General features: G+C 40.9%; 2 protein-coding genes across 2 annotated transcripts; one reads left to right on the top strand and one right to left on the bottom strand.

Annotated features, from left to right (window-relative positions):
* Positions 1-5,577: 5,577 nt before the first annotated feature.
* Positions 5,578-9,075, top strand: LOC137255785 (ankyrin-3-like). The gene has a single exon (XM_067793317.1). The coding sequence runs from the start codon at positions 5,622-5,624 to the stop codon at positions 6,918-6,920; it is 1,299 nt and encodes a 432-aa protein (XP_067649418.1). The 5' UTR covers positions 5,578-5,621; the 3' UTR covers positions 6,921-9,075.
* Positions 9,076-13,006: 3,931 nt separating this feature from the next.
* LOC137255399 (ficolin-2-like) lies at positions 13,007-13,639 on the bottom strand. The gene has a single exon (XM_067792841.1). It carries the CDS (start codon positions 13,637-13,639, stop codon positions 13,007-13,009), a length of 633 nt encoding a protein of 210 aa, XP_067648942.1.
* Between the last annotated feature and the right edge of the window lie 3,773 nt (positions 13,640-17,412).

Below are 17,412 nucleotides of genomic sequence, written 5' to 3'. Positions count from 1 at the left end.
GTTCTTAATAGTTGACGTCCCGTAACCCTCCCATGGCCATGTTTACTACTAGACTCTGTCTAAGCGCAAACGGCCATAAAGGTGAAATTAGTCTAATACTATTACGAAGGAACGATAACTCTGAATTTCCAAACATGGCTGCTCCTTGAATATCCTACATCCCGTGGGCAGAACAGCAATACAGGCATTCCCTTCGTAAATTTGTTTCAGTGTTGAAAGTACCTGATCATTTAGTTCAAAGTTTATGTTTAAAACGTAATTTGCATTTTTCAAAGTTGGACGGTGCCACCATTTCCTACGCGCGATTTGATTGGTTTGGTGCGATTCTTGGCAATAATGGCGTACAATTCGTAGGTCACGGAAAGAAGCGAGTAAATACGAAGCTTTTTATTATTAAGCGGATAGTCATTCAACTCTTTATAGCTACCTGAGTCTCCCCATTAAACACGTCTTACAACCAGGACAATGTGCGTTGGTGTTGGGGACATTAGCAACAATACATGATAATTGATTATAAGAACCATATGGTTCTAGTTTACATGTTCAAGGAAATATATGGCTCACACAGGACAGAATCGTTGCTGGGGTAAGGCTGTATTTAATGCTTCCACGATGTTGAACATTAACTGTGATGTTAATTAATTGCTTAATTTTAATTATTTAATTTTAGCACATGGTTAAATTTACGGATTAGGATAACGAATGTAAACGTCCTCCCATTTTTATTTTCACAAACGCTAGTTTACATATTGAATATTTTTAACAAATAGTACTAGAGAGAAAACCGTACAAGTAACAAGCACAAGCTTTCTGGCAGTATACACGTACTTACGTTTACGTGAATAGTTGTTTCAACAGACATTTGAGAATTGTTTACCTCTTAAGTGATGTTATCATGAACAATAATATGTACACAGACTTGTCAGGGCGGTGGAGTAGCCAGCTGATTAGAGCGTTCGCTTTTCACGCCGAAGACCCGAGTTCGATTACCCACATGAGTACAATGTGTGATTCTCGTTTCTGGTGACTCCGACTTGATGTTGCTGGAATACGGCTAAAAGCGGCTTAAAACTAAACTCATTCGGTCACTCACGCAAGCTTGAAACTTATTCAGTCACACACACAGGCTTGTCTGTGGCGGATTACATGTTGAACATTTCTCCTGGGGATACACAATAATCTTTGCAAAAATATAATTCACATAAAAGTGAAAAATGTTGTTTTTCATCTTCTTCGAGTCAAGGGAGGTAAGTGCCCGGTCTGGAAGGTGGAATTTATCAGTTAACTCCCTGGTCTCGAGAAGATGTTGTTTACAGGCGCACTTGTGGACATCATGCTAACACAGGAACATGTGCATACAAAGGGATCGTGTTCTCAGTTTGGGTACATAAATCAAACATCTCGCGTTACTATGAAACATTTCATACCGTTTAGACTCTGACGTTGTGATTTCAGTGGGTCATGTTCCAGACGTTGTTGATTCTCCTACTGTGTGTCACACTGGCAACATGCGACACAAGTGAGTACGGGAGGGTCGATCCTGATGTGGTCATAATGGAACCGTTTTTTGAGAAAACCGATTCGGTGATCTAAGAATGACAACAAGCACTATTCCAATGATTTCCGGGTTATTAAGGAACATCTTTGAAGGGCATTTAGAATTAATACACACGTAGACAAGAGTTTTGTGGATGACAGTATCTTTATTGTGAAAGGTCAAGACGTTTTCACGAAATATGTTGTTACTCTTTTAACATCTTTTTTATTGAAATTGATAACAAAGGTGCAACGACACGTGCTTTCGAAATGTATTTATATTATCATTAGCTGTACATACTAAACAGCAAAAGAAACGCAATTTTCAAAAAAATAAAATCTCATAAACGTAAGCGTCCATGTTTGTATCATCTATTTTAAAAGCATGACGAAAACCTGATTTGGGTTTCTTTTACTGTTCAGTATGTGAATGAAATACAGCCGAAGTTTTAATGTCACTCGACAGACAAACCCTGACGCTACCCACTCACTGTCAGCACGAGGCACCGTCTTCACGTAGGACCAAGGCGTTTTAGTATGGCATGGTCAAAGTCGACGTTACAGTGAGTGAGTGAGTATAGTTGTACGCCGCTCTCAGCAATATTGCAGCTGTATGGTGGCGTCCTGTATATAATCGAGTCTGGACCAGACAATATAGTGATCAGCAGCATGAGAATCGACCTGCGCAGTTGGAAACGGATGACATGTGTCAGCTAGCCTGGTCTTCTGAGCCCGTTAGTCGCCTCTTACGACATGCACAATGGCCTCTTGTGGCAAGCATGGGTTGCTGAAGACCTGTTCTACCCCGAACCTTCACTGGTCTCGACGTTACAGAGGTTATCATCTCGAAACAGAAAATAAGTATAGATAGTTATAGACGTGAATCTAAATCAAGTTCTCTGATGCTCTGTGTGTCTGGCTTGCGTGAGTGCGTGTGTATGCAAATATCACTTGCATACGTTTGTGTGTCCGCGCGTGTGTTTGTGACAGTGTCTGGCTGCCATCATTGTATATCTTTCGTGTCTGCTGTATAAAAATTGAAAAATTGTATGTTTCAGAGAAGTGTAAAAAGGAGTGTAAAGACGGTGGGAAATGTGTCCGCATATTCACGATTGAGTTCTGTGGTGAGTCATTCCTCATATTCTCATACCTATCTGCTGATAGAGGCGATGATAGTGCGTGTATGGATCGTAGTGGCAACCATACATTCGGGCCCCTTAAGCCATGAAATGACTATAGTGTGGGAAAGGAAAACAATATGTATGTATGTATGTATGTATGTATGTATGTATGTATGTATGTATGTATGTATGTATGTATGTATGTATGTATGTATGTATGTATGTATGTATGTATGTATGTATGTATGTATGTATGTATGTATATATATATATATATATATCATTTAGTAGATAATGATGCTGGGGTCAACACTGAAAAGCGAAGTTGCCTATCCATGCGAATACGGTTTTCAGTGACTTTATCAATCTATGTAACTGCAACACAAGGTTATATCTTGACTGAAAAAAAACGAAACAAAAAAAAAAAAGACATTTATTTGACACAGGTAATTGGTCAGACCAAGTCTCTAGATATATAACTTGTAACTTTTGTTTGATGGATATGAGATATCTTGATGTGGGTCTATGCACTGTTCTATCCATATATTACCGAAAAATGTAGAAAATAGGAAATCTTTAACGTCAGTAACCCAGTAAAGCTTTCCACTTCTATAAAAAAGGTCATCATATTGTAACACTATTGGGGGTAATCTGTAAGATGGCATATGTAAGATTTTTAACAATATTTTAGTACTTTTATATTTGATTTAACAAATAACGGAAATCTAACACATTCACCATAAAGCATCATATCTGAAGTAGTAACTTTCGTGAAATCCTTTATTTGCCTAAAATGTATTTTATCGTGCGGATCAAGTGTTTGGAGTCCCCATACCTCAGAACCATATATAGTTGGCAAGTCACCTAAAATATAAATATATCTAATATCAGTTATCGATGCATTTCTCACATGTAAGGACCACGATAGGTGGTTTGTAAAATAAAGTCTTAGGCATGTATAAGACGTAGCACTTTGAGTCTATCATTTCACCTTCATATTTTTGTTTTTGTTTTTCTGAAATAATTCATTGTTCATTGCCTCTGTACTGTATAAATGTTTGATTGTATTATGTTATAATAAATGGAGATACATAAGCCTTTGGCTTGTTGTGCCAATCCGCATTCATGTTGTTTATATTTTTATGAATAAAAATATGTTTATAAACAAACAAAAAAAGTCCATTTCGCTTATGCAGCAAGTTTACCTTCATTCTTGAACACTATTATTTCGTTTTCTTTAGTTTCCATTCATTGCAGTATTTTTGTAATTCGTGTATTTCTGTTTGTAATCCGAGGAAAGAGAAAAGTATGACATCATCAGCAAGTATTAGAAGAAATGGCTGTACTATAATCTGGATGTAACTGAGTACCGCTTGAACAGTTTTCATGAATCTGCATTGCAAGTTCAGTGATAAAGAAAGAAAATAAAAATGGGCTCAAGATACAACCTTGTCTTACTCCTATGTGGCGCTCAAAAGTTTCAGATATTCTTTCTCACACACATCTTTACTTTATCATTTAAACTTCTTAAAAGTTTACTCATTTTATTGCTTAAGGAATGATTATTTATAAGATCCATAACTTTTCCTGTGAACATACCCGAAAGCCTTTACAAAATCTACAAAGAGAACATACAAATTGATACCTTTCTTATTTAAGTATTTCTGTAGAAGTGAATGTAACATGAATATGTGTGAAAGAGAAAATAATCTGTTTCTAGTCAAAAGATGACAACCAGCACACTGCAGCTACAGTATGAAAGTGGCAGGAATACTAGTAATCACAGAGATTTCACGAATATGTTTTTCAGGTGTAAGTTCGTTGAACAGCATCCTTGGTTTTGGCAACAATGGAGGGCCGCCGCCACCACCGCCGCCACCGCCACCACCCCCAGGATGAACGCTGGGGAGGTCTCCTGCACAGCTCAGAGGAAATATATTAAATAAATTTTAGAACAAATAAATCTTCTTCTCCTTCTTCCTCTCCTCTTGGAGCGGTAGGATAGCCATGTGGTTCAAGGGTTGGCTCGTCACGCTGAAGACCCGGGTTTGATTCCCCACATGGTTACAATGTGTGAAGCCCATTTCCGGTGCCCACGCCGTGATATTGCTGAAATATTGCTGACACCAAACTAAACTCAATCCGTGAAGATGCTGTTTGATCACTGGAGTATCTGGTTTAGACTCGATTATTTACAGACTGCCGCCATATAGCTGGAATATTGCTGAGTGCGGCGTAAAACTAAACTCACTCCCTCTTCTACGACTACGTCTACTACTACTACTACAACTACTACGAAGTACTGCTGCTGCTGCTATGAAAGTGGGCTATATGGAAACACGTCTGTGGTCTGAAAAGTGACTATCAATAATTGCATGTCTATTTTCGTAAACGTATTGCAAATGAAATTAAACTTGTTACATAATAAAAAGAAACTGTCTCCTGTTATAATTAACTGTCTCGAACTGCGCCAAGCCTTGCGTGAACAATAAAAATATTGACATTTCATTCTTTTCTCGTTGTATGTTCTTTCATATTCGCGAAATGTACAACTCTATTCTAGAAAAGAGTAAATAAGACGAAATAACTCAAAATCGCCGTATGTTCTAACTGAAACATACTTTGTCGTGTTAATGTTGATAGCATGTATTACATGTTTCTGTTTATGAAACAAATTCAGCGACGTTTCAACATTTATCCTTTAGTATGAAAAGATACGGTTATTTATAGCGCAATCGAACAGCACACGTGACAGTGAAAGGTGCTAGGGCGAGAACAAAGAACACTCGCGTTGTCGCTACGCCCTATAAATAGCTCACACTAAGCGATAAAATCAACCTCGCTGTCCCAGCATGTCGCGTCTCAGCGCTCTCCCGGAAGACAGTATGTTGTGATGACTCACGTGGGCTGTGTACGCGGAAATACCAACCTAACAGACAAATACAAGACTAAGAGTTCATCAATATGTTCACAGAAGGCAATTCAACAACAGAAGTAACACAGATCACAGATAAAGATTACCAACATATAGCCAAACTCAACGCGTTGATCAGACGGGGCGACCTGTGCGCCGTGAAGCGGTATGTTCAGTCAAAACACATGTACCCCCCGGCTTATTATCGTCGGTTTTGTCACTCCTCCGTGAAACGCCAGGATTATTTTCCTGTGGGGGTAGCGGCCCAGTGTGGGGAAGCTGAAATGGTGAAATGTTTGATCCATTTAGGGTTCAGCTTAGACGAAACGAACTATGACACAGAACTATGTAATTTCGTCTTCCCCATTCATATAGCGTGTTTGGAGGGTCGCGTGAGCGTTGTCAAGTGTCTTGTTGAACAATACGGAGTAGACGGTGTTGATTGGAAGGCAACTGGAATTTCTCCAATATCGTATGCTGTTAATAAGGGGAGATTAGACATTATTAGGTATTTTATAGGTCATGGGGTATCCGTTAATACGGCTATCGGGAAACAAGAATTATCTCTGCTTTCAGTGGCTGTTGACAAAAAACAGCGTGGTATTGTTCAGTACTTGGTGACGCAAAACGTTAATGTTAATTCGTGTGACAAAAACGGGACAACCCCTCTTCACATTGCCGCAAGTCACGGATGTCTTGAAATAGCGCGAGATCTCATTGACGCTGGAGCTGACGTGAACTCGACAGACGAGAGAGAACAGACTCCTTTTTTCGTTGCAGTTTATAACCGAAATATTGACATGGCCAAGCTCCTGCATTATCGTGGGGCTGATCCCGAAAGTCCAGATGTGCGGGAATGGACGCCATTACACCAGGCAGTGAGACACGGCTTCTACGACGTCGTACGCTTCCTCATTGTCGACCTCAACGTTGACATGTTGCCGATGAATAGTGGCTACCATACAGCGTTTATTATGGCGCTCTATGCAAGGAACGTGAACATTACGGACCTGTTCGTCAACGCAGGGTACGACCCGACTTTTGAGTTGGAAATGTATGACGAAGACGACGACGCTGACGACCACGACCACGACTACGACCACCTTTACGATCTGCCGCTAAGAGCTCCGGAGGCTGCATGGCAACTAAAGATGGAACAGCTGAAGACCTTTGTGTGTACACCACGCAGTTTGATGGAACTGGCGTGCTTTGAGGTACGGGACTGTTTAGGACAGAGGGTTCAGTCCGGTGTGGACTTTCTTCCATTGCCTCTGAAACTGAAACACTTTGTGCAGCTCCGTCATGTACCTTGTTATCACTGCAAGACCGGTAAAAGAAGGAAATGGTAGGATGAAAGGTGTGTTCTCATGTACCTTGTTATCACTGCAAGACAGGTGAAAGAAGGAAATGGTAGGATGAAAGGTGTGATCTCATGTACCTTGTTATCACTGCAAGATCGGTAAAAGAAGGAAATGGTAGGATGAAAGGTGTGTTCTCATGTACCTTGTTATCAATGCAAGACAGATGAAAGAAGGAAATGGTAGGATGAAAGGTGTGTTCTCATGTACCTTGTTATCACTGCAAGACAGGTGAAAGAAGGAAATGGTAGGATGAAAGGTGTGTTCTCATGTACCTTGTTATCACTGCAAGACAGGTAAAAGAAGGAAATGGTAGGATGAAAGGTGCGTTCTCATGTACCTTGTTATCACTGCAAGACAGGTAAACGAAGGAAATGGTAGGATGAAAGGTGTGTTCTCATGTACCTTATCACTGCAAGACAGGTGAAAGAAGGAAATGGTAGGATGAAAGGTGTGTTCTCATGTACCTTGTTATCACTGCAAGACAGATGAAAGAAGGAAATGGTAGGATGAAAGGTGTGTTCTCATGTACCTCGTTATCACTGCAAGACAGGTAAAAGAAGGAAATGGTAGGATGAAAGGTGTGTTCTGAATATTGCCCATATAAAATATACATCCTCATCAAGCGAGTGTCCTGTTTGTATCTGTGGGTTATGAGTTTGGGGCGGTAGGGAAGGTTGGTGGTTAAAGTGTTCGCTCGTCCCGCTGAAGACCCGGGTTCGAATCCCTACATCGACACCTCGAAAAAACCTGGGGTGCAAAGATTGTGTAAGGTACCAATGTATGACCGGCGATCACTATCAAACCCTCCAGGACAACCCATCTTAATCTAAGGGGCCCTGATGAGCTAATATTGTTTTAAGCCGCTTTTAGCAATGTTCCAGCAATATCGGGGTCAGGGACATCAGATGTTAACATCACGCATTGTACCCATCTGAGGAATCGAACCCGGTCTCTGCCGTGTTCCAATTCAAGATCCTGGTAAACATTATTTAAGCTAGGAGTAGAATAAAACTATATCAGTTTATGCCTTTGCGTTACCCATTACAGTATTGTTAATTTCCCTCCATATTTTGCCCTGTATGCCAAAACCGGCTTTCGCACTGACGTTATATCTTTACAACAATATCTTGATAGACAGCCTCTTCTTGACGCTGTAATTTTCCAAAATGTTGATTTGAATTTTACAATCGACCCTCAAGTGCTGAGTCGGAGAAAATGACAGGGGACTCGGCTAAAAGTACAACATCACTAGAATCAGCGAGGTAACAGATTATCATTTTTACGTTGATTATCATTGATTGTTTGATAAATCATAACAGGAATACGATTACACACACAAAGCCTTTTACCTTGCCAGATAGCAACAAAGCATGCTTGTATTGTTATTATCCCAAAGGCGTAAACAAGATTCAAGTGACTCGTAAATGAGTTGAAATGATTTTGCCCTCAGACTTTTCTTAACATGTTCTTATTTCTGTGAACGGTATAAATTGTCTTCCGTTCAACAGTTCACGGTACGAGTGGGTCCTGAAATAACATAATGGTTATAAATAAGCAGTCCAAATCTTTTGCGCATGAAATGTTCATTACAATCCAGAATCATTTCAAAATTTATTGTTTTTCTTATATGTTTGCTGTTTTAAGGCACGTTTTACAATTAAGAATCTATGCGTGCAAAACACGCATGCAAAATATTTTGGGTTTTGTTTGTGTAACGCATGTTTCTGCGTTAACGTGAACACTGAATAAATCCTGAGAAATCAATTACACCTACATTTAATTTACCTCACCATTTAGAATTCTGTTTTAAGTTAAAGCTTGTAAAATGGAAACATTATGGGATATCCATCTCGAAATCCTCCCTGCTCCCTGTCACATCAGAAGAATACATTTCATTCTGCCAGTAAGAATCAGAATAAACCCTTAATATTTTTTCCCACTCGTGAAGATCCGGATCAGCGTTGGCCTTCAGCAACTCATCCTTGTCGTAGGGGGACGACTGGCGAGATCGGGTGGTCAGACTCGCTGACGTATTAGTACGTGTATTGCAATCGCGTAGATCGGTGTTCATGATATCCACCACTGGATTATCCTTGATTACTGGGTTGTTTACAGAACGTCGCTATGTAATTGGAACCATATGTGCTGCCTTAAATAAAAAACAACGTACTACTTACCATAGTTGCGTTCGTCCTATTTGTATCATATAAGGAGAGGTGGGTTAGCCTTTTGGCTAAAGTGCTTGTTTGTCACGAAGAAGACCCAGGTTTCGATCCCCACATGGGTGCAATGTGTGAAGCACATATCTGGTGTCCCTCACCGTGATATTGCTGGAACGTTGCTAAATGCGGCGTAAACCTAAAATCACTCACAGTATCATATAGATGTGCGTGCGTGCGTGCGTGCGTGCGTGTGTGCGTACGTGCGTGTGTGTACAGTGGGGAGGGTGGGTGGGTGGGGTAGGTGGTAATCTATTCAAGTAAATATGAAACAAGACTGACCTTACACTATGTACTTAATCATTTAATGCCGTTTTATTACAATTACACATACGAGTATCCCGTTATATTTTCTCTCTACTGGTGGGGCAATGAATATGTCAACAGTGCAGTCTGAAACCAGTTGTTGCGTACATTTCCCCATTTGTACGTGTTCAATAACCATGATATTCGTATCCCCGACATAAAATGTGGATGGATCTGCTTCTGTAACTCTGAAAACCATACAGCATCCTATTTCCATCTCTCTGCCTCACCCGTGGCCGTGTGGATAGAGTGGCGGCCTTGGAGAGCCGAATGTCGGGAGTTCGAGCCTCTGCAACGTTAAACCAATTGGATGTTGTTTCCCTGATAGCGATCAACACCAAGGGTATACGAGACAAAGACGGCTAGGAGTCTGATTGAGGGCTGCAACGATTCACCTAGCTTCGATTCGATTCGATTCTATTTCCGGTATATCTCGACCATTTTCGATTCGATTCTACATACAAGTATCTACATGTCAGATTTCATTTGACATTAGTCACCTTGTTCAGTGTGAAATCCATCGTCAACTTGGCGATGTTTACAATCAAATATTCTCATTTGATAATTAACCCGACGTCAACCAATCACGTGTCGCCTTATTTCAGCACTCGAAACTGCTCGAGTTGAAGTCAATATACGTTCTGGCTGTGTGGAAATAAAATAAATAGGTACACAAATAGCCAATCGAAACAGTATTAACGGTTATCAAAACTCGCAACTAAGGTGTCAGATTCGACTTTCGATGAATCGCACCAAATCGTTGCTGCCTTAGTTAGAATACTGCGTTTAGGTTTAGAATTAAGATCAAGGTTAAGATATGAAATCGGCAGAAGGAATAATGTATGCTTATGTCTCTATACCCGCACGAGCATTCATAGTCAGACACTAAAGTTACCCCATAAATAACGTCTGACGTCTGTCGTCGCCTTGGCAACAATGTCGCAATCAATACTTGTGGAAAATATAAATACACATACTTAATAATTCATAGTATTTATTTAAGTGTTTAATAGTCCTTGACTGATATACGTATTTGGGCTCTCAAGGAAACTAAACTTGTTGGGACGTCATATCTCCTATTGACTCGGCCATGTCCATCAGGGCGGCAAGTTCACGGGATGCAGACTGTATGCGTGCATCCGTCATACCTACTTTGTCACGAGGAGAGCAGGTGCTCGAATGGTACTCGAGTCACACGTTGTATAAACTGGGGTGAACGATGTCGGAAAAACGTTTTTGATTGAGTCGAATGAAACATACTATATTGTCCTCGCTATCATTGATTTTCCTTTACAAAGCACTCAAGATAGAAATATGTTTATTCAACACTAGAACGCAGTACGAGAACGCCATGCAGGCGTACACTCAGCTATTGCAGTAGTTATGAAGAATATTTGGAGTGCTGATTCTTAATTGATGCTTCCACTGTAAAACAACGACTGTATCTTAGATTTAAGTGGTGTTCGCAAAGGCAGTGTGACACCTCAGCGTGGCATTGATGTCAGTCTCACACCAATATTCTGCAACAATGCTACCTTATGTCCTTACAAAATACCATCGGGAGTTTTCGCCGAACGTCCTCGCAGCCAACAATGTCAACGTTGTTTGTCCTTTGTCGTCTGCCATAGAATACCTCCAGGTACCCGTTAAGATCCGGGTTAGAATTGATCTTCAGTGAGGGATCGGGTGTTCAGGCTCGCAGACACATGTCATCCTATGCCAAATTCTATTCCCATATTGTTGAACATTGGATTTCTGTTCCAAACTCCTTTATTAACAGACCGCTGCCATATAGGTGGAATATTCTGGAATATGCGGTGAAAAATTTAACTCAGTCTCTCACTCCCAGGTGGTCAATGACAGCATCCATCCAGCCAATTAGAACTGATAGTATCTACTGGAAGAACGACGTCATCAGACAAATGACGTGTCATGTAGTGAGGACTGCTCATACAAATGTGCTCATAATGCGACGTGCCGAACTATATTGTCTGTTTCTCACCTTTCTTTGACTGTCAGTTTAATCGAGATTTTAAAATAAATACATTTTAAAATCATAGACAAATATGCAGATATAATGCGTCTTTTATTGTATCAGTAGGAAGCTAAAGTGAGTGCACATGCACCTAAAGTGTGCACATGCACCAATATATAGTGACATTGTGCCTTGTATCAGCAAATCTGCATCCATGTGCATGTTGCGATGTTGTGTTATGTTGGCAGACACAGCTAAAGTTCAGTTGTATGTATAATGAAGCTTTATGTTGACCAGCCAAAGATGGCAAATTATCGATATGTCATGTCGTGCTAATCACACTGTCATCAGCCGCCTGATACGTAAGCATACAGCTATCGGTGAAGTGAAGGATGCACCGAGGTCTGGACGTCCAAGGAAAATCAGTGACGGAGAAGATAGTACTCTCGTTCGTCAAGCCAGACGAAGCTCAAAGTCTACTTGTACACAGCTTCGACCCATACAACAGTGTGCATCAACACCATCAGACGACGCTTAAATTATGAAGGACTTAGACCAAGTTGACAATGAGACGTTCACCCCTCACCCCTCGCCATGACCGTTTAGCCAGCAGCCAAGCACGTGCTCGGTGGAGCTTAAGGACATAGAGAGAGGCCCACTGGTCCTATGAAAGTCGATTTTTGCCGCATCAGACAGATAACGGGGCACGAGTTTGGAGGCAGAGAGGCACAACATATGAACAGAGGAACATCAAAGCTGATGTTCCATTGGGGGTGGATCCGTCATGGTGTGGGGGTGTTGTTATTATGATTGAAAACTTGACCTCATCACATTAAATGGACAGAGGTATCAGAACTTGATCCTGGACGGTGCTGTAGTGTCTCGATGACCATGTTCTTGCCACACGTCCAATCTTCAAGGACGATAATACCACACCGCATCGTGCTCGAGCTGGTGTTCAGCATCTCCAACACAACGTCATTGCGAGACTTCTACGGCCCAGCCAGAAGTCCAGGCGTGTTTAGACATTTTGGAACTTAGGGTGAGGCATCATCCGGTCCAGAACTTTCAGGAATTGACCCATGCATTGCATGATGAGTGGCAGCAGATTCCCAGAGTATCAGACGTCTGGTGGCCAGCATGGTACGGCGTGTACAAAATGTTATCCAAGTGCAAGGCGGTTACACCAGATACTGAGCTGGTCATTTTGGACGTTAATATTGTGTTCAACAGTTATGAAATGTGAACGCATTTGTGTGTCTGACTGAACGTTCATAAGAGGCCATCTAAACAGATTAATGTGTTTTTCTAAGCACCATTTTTTCTGAAGTTGTAGGTCCATTAGTACTTAATGAAGTAAATGGGTGGTGCAATGCATATGACGAGGTGCATATATATCCAATGAGCCGCTAACAACTTGATATTCTGCGTTCGTGCGCACGTGTGTTCGTGCGTATGTGCGTTCGTGAATCTTCGAATCGTTCATCCGTGTGAATAAATCACATACCTTGTGTAATTAAGGATCACCCAATTTTTCTTAATACTACAGTTCATGACAGCACTATCTACTGTCGTCAAGGCCATACTGTAGAGAGTTGTGCCACAAGAGTGGTTACTTCTATCTGGGAGTCATCATTAACCCATATAGCTGGGTCAGAGACCCCACCGGTCTTCATGGGCAGGTGGAGGTTCACCTCCGGGCAGTTTGACCCATACCACCAGGCGGCACCCCTACTAACACACCCACCCTGGTCTGGACGATCCACAGTTGAGAAGTTAAAGCCATTTACACCGTTGTTACTTCCATATGCAAATCCATCATCAGCCGGATAACCATGTTCAACGTAACTATTATACAAGAACTTGTAGCCTTGACCTTCGCTCCCAAGGCGGAAGTCCGAGTAGAGGGCGTGACCCCCAAAACCAAAGGGCGCTGTGATGTACATGTCTAACATGTAGGTGTTTTGGCTTGTTAGTTGGTGGATGTGCTCCAAGCCGAGCCAGTATGAACACGTCACGTCTCCCAGAAAGTGTTTAAGTTCTGTCCACGTCCTGTTGAAGTCGACGTCGGGACAAGCGCCACCGATCCGCTTCTCGATGTAGGTGAAACCGCCCCATGCGAGGTAGCACGACACTGTGAAGGGGGATGGGGACGTCAGGGGGTGAATGACAAGGGGGGTGATGTCCCCCGGAACTCGCTCCCCCATCAAGTACGCCTCGGAACAATCTGAAATCAGGAATGACGTGATCACGTATCTATACAAGAAAATCAGGCGTTCATGTTATCGAAAGGCAGGGAGCAATGTGACAACTGGATCAGGGTTCAACCCACTATCGAACACGCCGTCATTGAAAGCACTACTGCTCAAATCGGCGTTGTAGCCTTATGGTTATAGCGTTGGATCGTTAGCCTGAATACCCGGGTTCGATTCCCCACTTTAGTACCGTGTGTGAAGCCCATTTTTGGTGTCCCCTTGCGTGATATTGTTGGAATTTTGCTAAGAGCGGAGTAAAACGTTAGTCATTTACAAGCTCACTCACTCACTCACTCACTCACTCACTCAAAGCGATATTAACTCCATTTCACACATCCGCGCAAATAATGCTCGAGGAGCATACAACCTGACGAATCACAATGTAATACCTGATGAACTCCCGTATACATTGCATAATTATTTGGGACTACTTAGGTAAGCGGGCTTCCACCTTGAGATTGCTATTTATTATACCGAAGTAATTGCTATACATTGCGCTTGAGGGTAACCGTTCATAATGCCGAAAGACTACACAACATTTCGCGACATAACCAGCCAAAGGATTACCATAAATACTTCCCGAGAAGTTACCATGCATAATACACGGGGCATTTTCATATGTGCCCGAGGAGTCGCCATGCATCGCACCCGAGGAATTACCAAACACATTTTCCGGGGTATTACCACAGGTGATGCTCAAAGAATTAACATGCATAATACCCGAGGAATTCACATACATAATACCCGAGGAATCACCATGTTTGATTTTACATAATACCCTAGGAAATGCCACACTAAATACCCGAGGAATTACCATACATAACATGTACACCCGAACAATTACAATGTATAACACCCGAGATGTTACTATTCATGATACGAGAGGGGTCCCCATGCATGACACCTGAGGGGTCTCCATGCATGATACTCGAGGGATCCCCATGCATGATACCTGAGGGGCCCCATGCATGATACCTGAGGGAATTCAGTTCATGATACCATTTCTGATGTCCATTGCCGTGTATATTGCTAAAAGCATCATAAAAGCACACATACTCATTCTTCTACGTGTATACATGTTAAAGAATCTCACTCTGACCTACAGTATCATTTGTGGGCGCTGCTAAGTACACATGTAATCTTTTAGTTGTGGAGTGAGTGAGTGAGTTCAGATTCTAAGGCACATCGGCAATATTTCAGCCATATCATACAATTTTACGATATTTTACAATAAATAAACATATTTTATAAAAGTCTGTCAGCGAAAGACAGTAAAACTACTAGTTCATCACAGATTTCAGTTTAACACTAGTAATAAGATGACAATACAGTGTAAAAACAGGCCATTGTTGCCAACAAGTGAAGGTAGATCACCATGCTAGGGACCATGGGGACTTACAGTACATTTGCTTCCTGCATGGGCCCAGTTTTCAGTCGTAGAATATACTCTTAAAAAGGTAGGGGATAATGAACTTTCAATTTGGGTAGGAAGTGTAAACGTTAACAAACGTTTCAAGGACAGACATCTTATGAACGCACCACCATTTCCCTCTATCACCACTCCTAAACACAACGCATGGTATGCACGTGCACAACGCAGTAGCCCCATACACGTGCATAGGGTCCCATTCTTAATTTTGACGTTTTTTCAAGAAGGTCGAGAAATCACTTAGAACAGTAGTGTTGGCACTCATCTTACATCACACATTTGTTAGTGCTTGTTTCTAATCGTTTGTTTTAAAATGAAAATCGTAGACGTGCCAATATCATGCCACATACCATCATCTTTCAACAGCGAGTACATTCCAAATAGCTATGGTTGTAAGGAAGTGCAAATGGTGATGCACGCTCAAAACATTCAATAATATCATATCAACATTGACTGACTCCGATAAATCTCCCAAATATTTTTGAAATGAAGATCCCCTACTTTTTAAGAGTATATCTTAAGGTAATTTATGGGGACCGTAACCTACCGTAATAGCGGCGCTCACAAATCCGCCCCGTGAACCCAAACACACAAATACATGTGGCAGTGTTCACCAAGTATGTTCCGCCATTCTGACACGGGTTTACAGGAACCTGGCATATAATGAAAACAAGTAGTGAATTAATCACCAAAACGTTGTTCAGTACAAACTTGCAATGTGCACAGTTTTTGAAAAAAAGACGAAATATGTACATTTGAAGTATAACATAAATATACTGAAGATCAAAAGAAACGTAATTCTGCTTTTCAAGTTTTTAAATAGGCAACATAAACATGAATGCTTACACTTATGAGATTTCACTATTTCTAAACTTGCATTTTATTTTCTGTTCAGCATATAACATAAATATATGAATGATATGAAATAGAGAAAATTGAATATGGTTTGACAATGTTTTTATTACAATACATGCGACGTTTCGGATAGATACCAACACTGTTAAAAGTGTTTCTATCCATCATAACAGCTTCTGATTGCTACTTACAAAAGACGTGAATATGAGTTTCAGATTCTATTCATGAGCCAATGATCAGTAGATTGTCAATTTGTAGAAAACAGCCAGTTTTTCAGTAACATCTTCTTAAATAATGAAACAGTTTGTTCGATTCATTTATCTTACGTGCATGTAAAATACTTTAATTTTATTGGACAATGACGTTCTAATAAGTTTCCCTGTCACCCCTCCGAGTATGGTGACAACTGGAAAAAACTAATACCCGGTGCCACGGTATCGCTAACAACCGTATGCCGTCATAATTTCACTCATGCAATGCACGGAAAACCGTTCGATAAGCTGTTTTTCAGTTCACATGTACACATTTATTTTACCAACTTTCACAACTTTATTTAAACTATGTTGAATCGTTTGCATAAACTTGATTAACAAGTGTTATGACATATTTATGCTTTTCAGTATATGTTTCACTGATTGCAAAAAATCCAGTCGAGAAACAGACGCCATTTTAGTTACATGTCATACAATCCCACAGTGACAACGTAGCACGGCCCGATGCATGAATTCATGTACAAAAGTCTATTTGTGGAATAGAATAGTTATGCATGTGTGAAATTACAATATTTTTGCAACAGACTTCTGCGTTACGCGTTTTTTTCTTAATAGTATATTACCTTCCCATAGCTATTGGCCGTTTATGAGCGAACAATGCTGTGGCGTGAGTAAGAGGAATGTTAACAAAGAGATGCTCAGTCATACTACTCAGTCTATATGAAGGATGATTATATGACTAAATACATATATTCTCGTTCATAAAAGGATTAAACATACATATTGATTTTAATAACTAGGATATTATCTACTCCGTCTAAAACTAAACTTTTCAGCATTTGGTGTGGACTTCTATTCTCGGTTTCCAATTCTCCTGGCGATCTACGTTTTATTACGTTGCCCCACCAAGGTAAAAACCTAAATTTCGCCATCAGTTAGTAGATTCGACGTCAAAGACAAAACAGTAAGATAATAATAATAATTATTGATTTCAGTTCACCTTTTCCCTATAGGAACATCCGGTTTCTGCCTGAAGATGACCACATGTCTGACCGGAAGTGGATGCCAGTAATTCACATTGTAACTTTGGATGGCCAGGAACTAGACAAATGTTTGCTCCGCTGCACCAAGCATGTTGTGCACATCGCCTCAGACAGTCTATCGTCGACGCTGCCGTCGTAGCGACGTTGACGTTAGTCACAAACTTGTAGTTGCTACTGCAGCTTTCC

The sequence above is a fragment of the Haliotis asinina genome, chromosome 11 (assembly GCF_037392515.1).
Source record: "Haliotis asinina isolate JCU_RB_2024 chromosome 11, JCU_Hal_asi_v2, whole genome shotgun sequence".
Classification (NCBI taxonomy): Eukaryota; Metazoa; Mollusca; class Gastropoda; order Lepetellida; family Haliotidae; genus Haliotis; species Haliotis asinina.
Note: the sequence above shows the minus strand (reverse complement) of the source record. Positions and strands in the feature narration are given on the sequence as shown.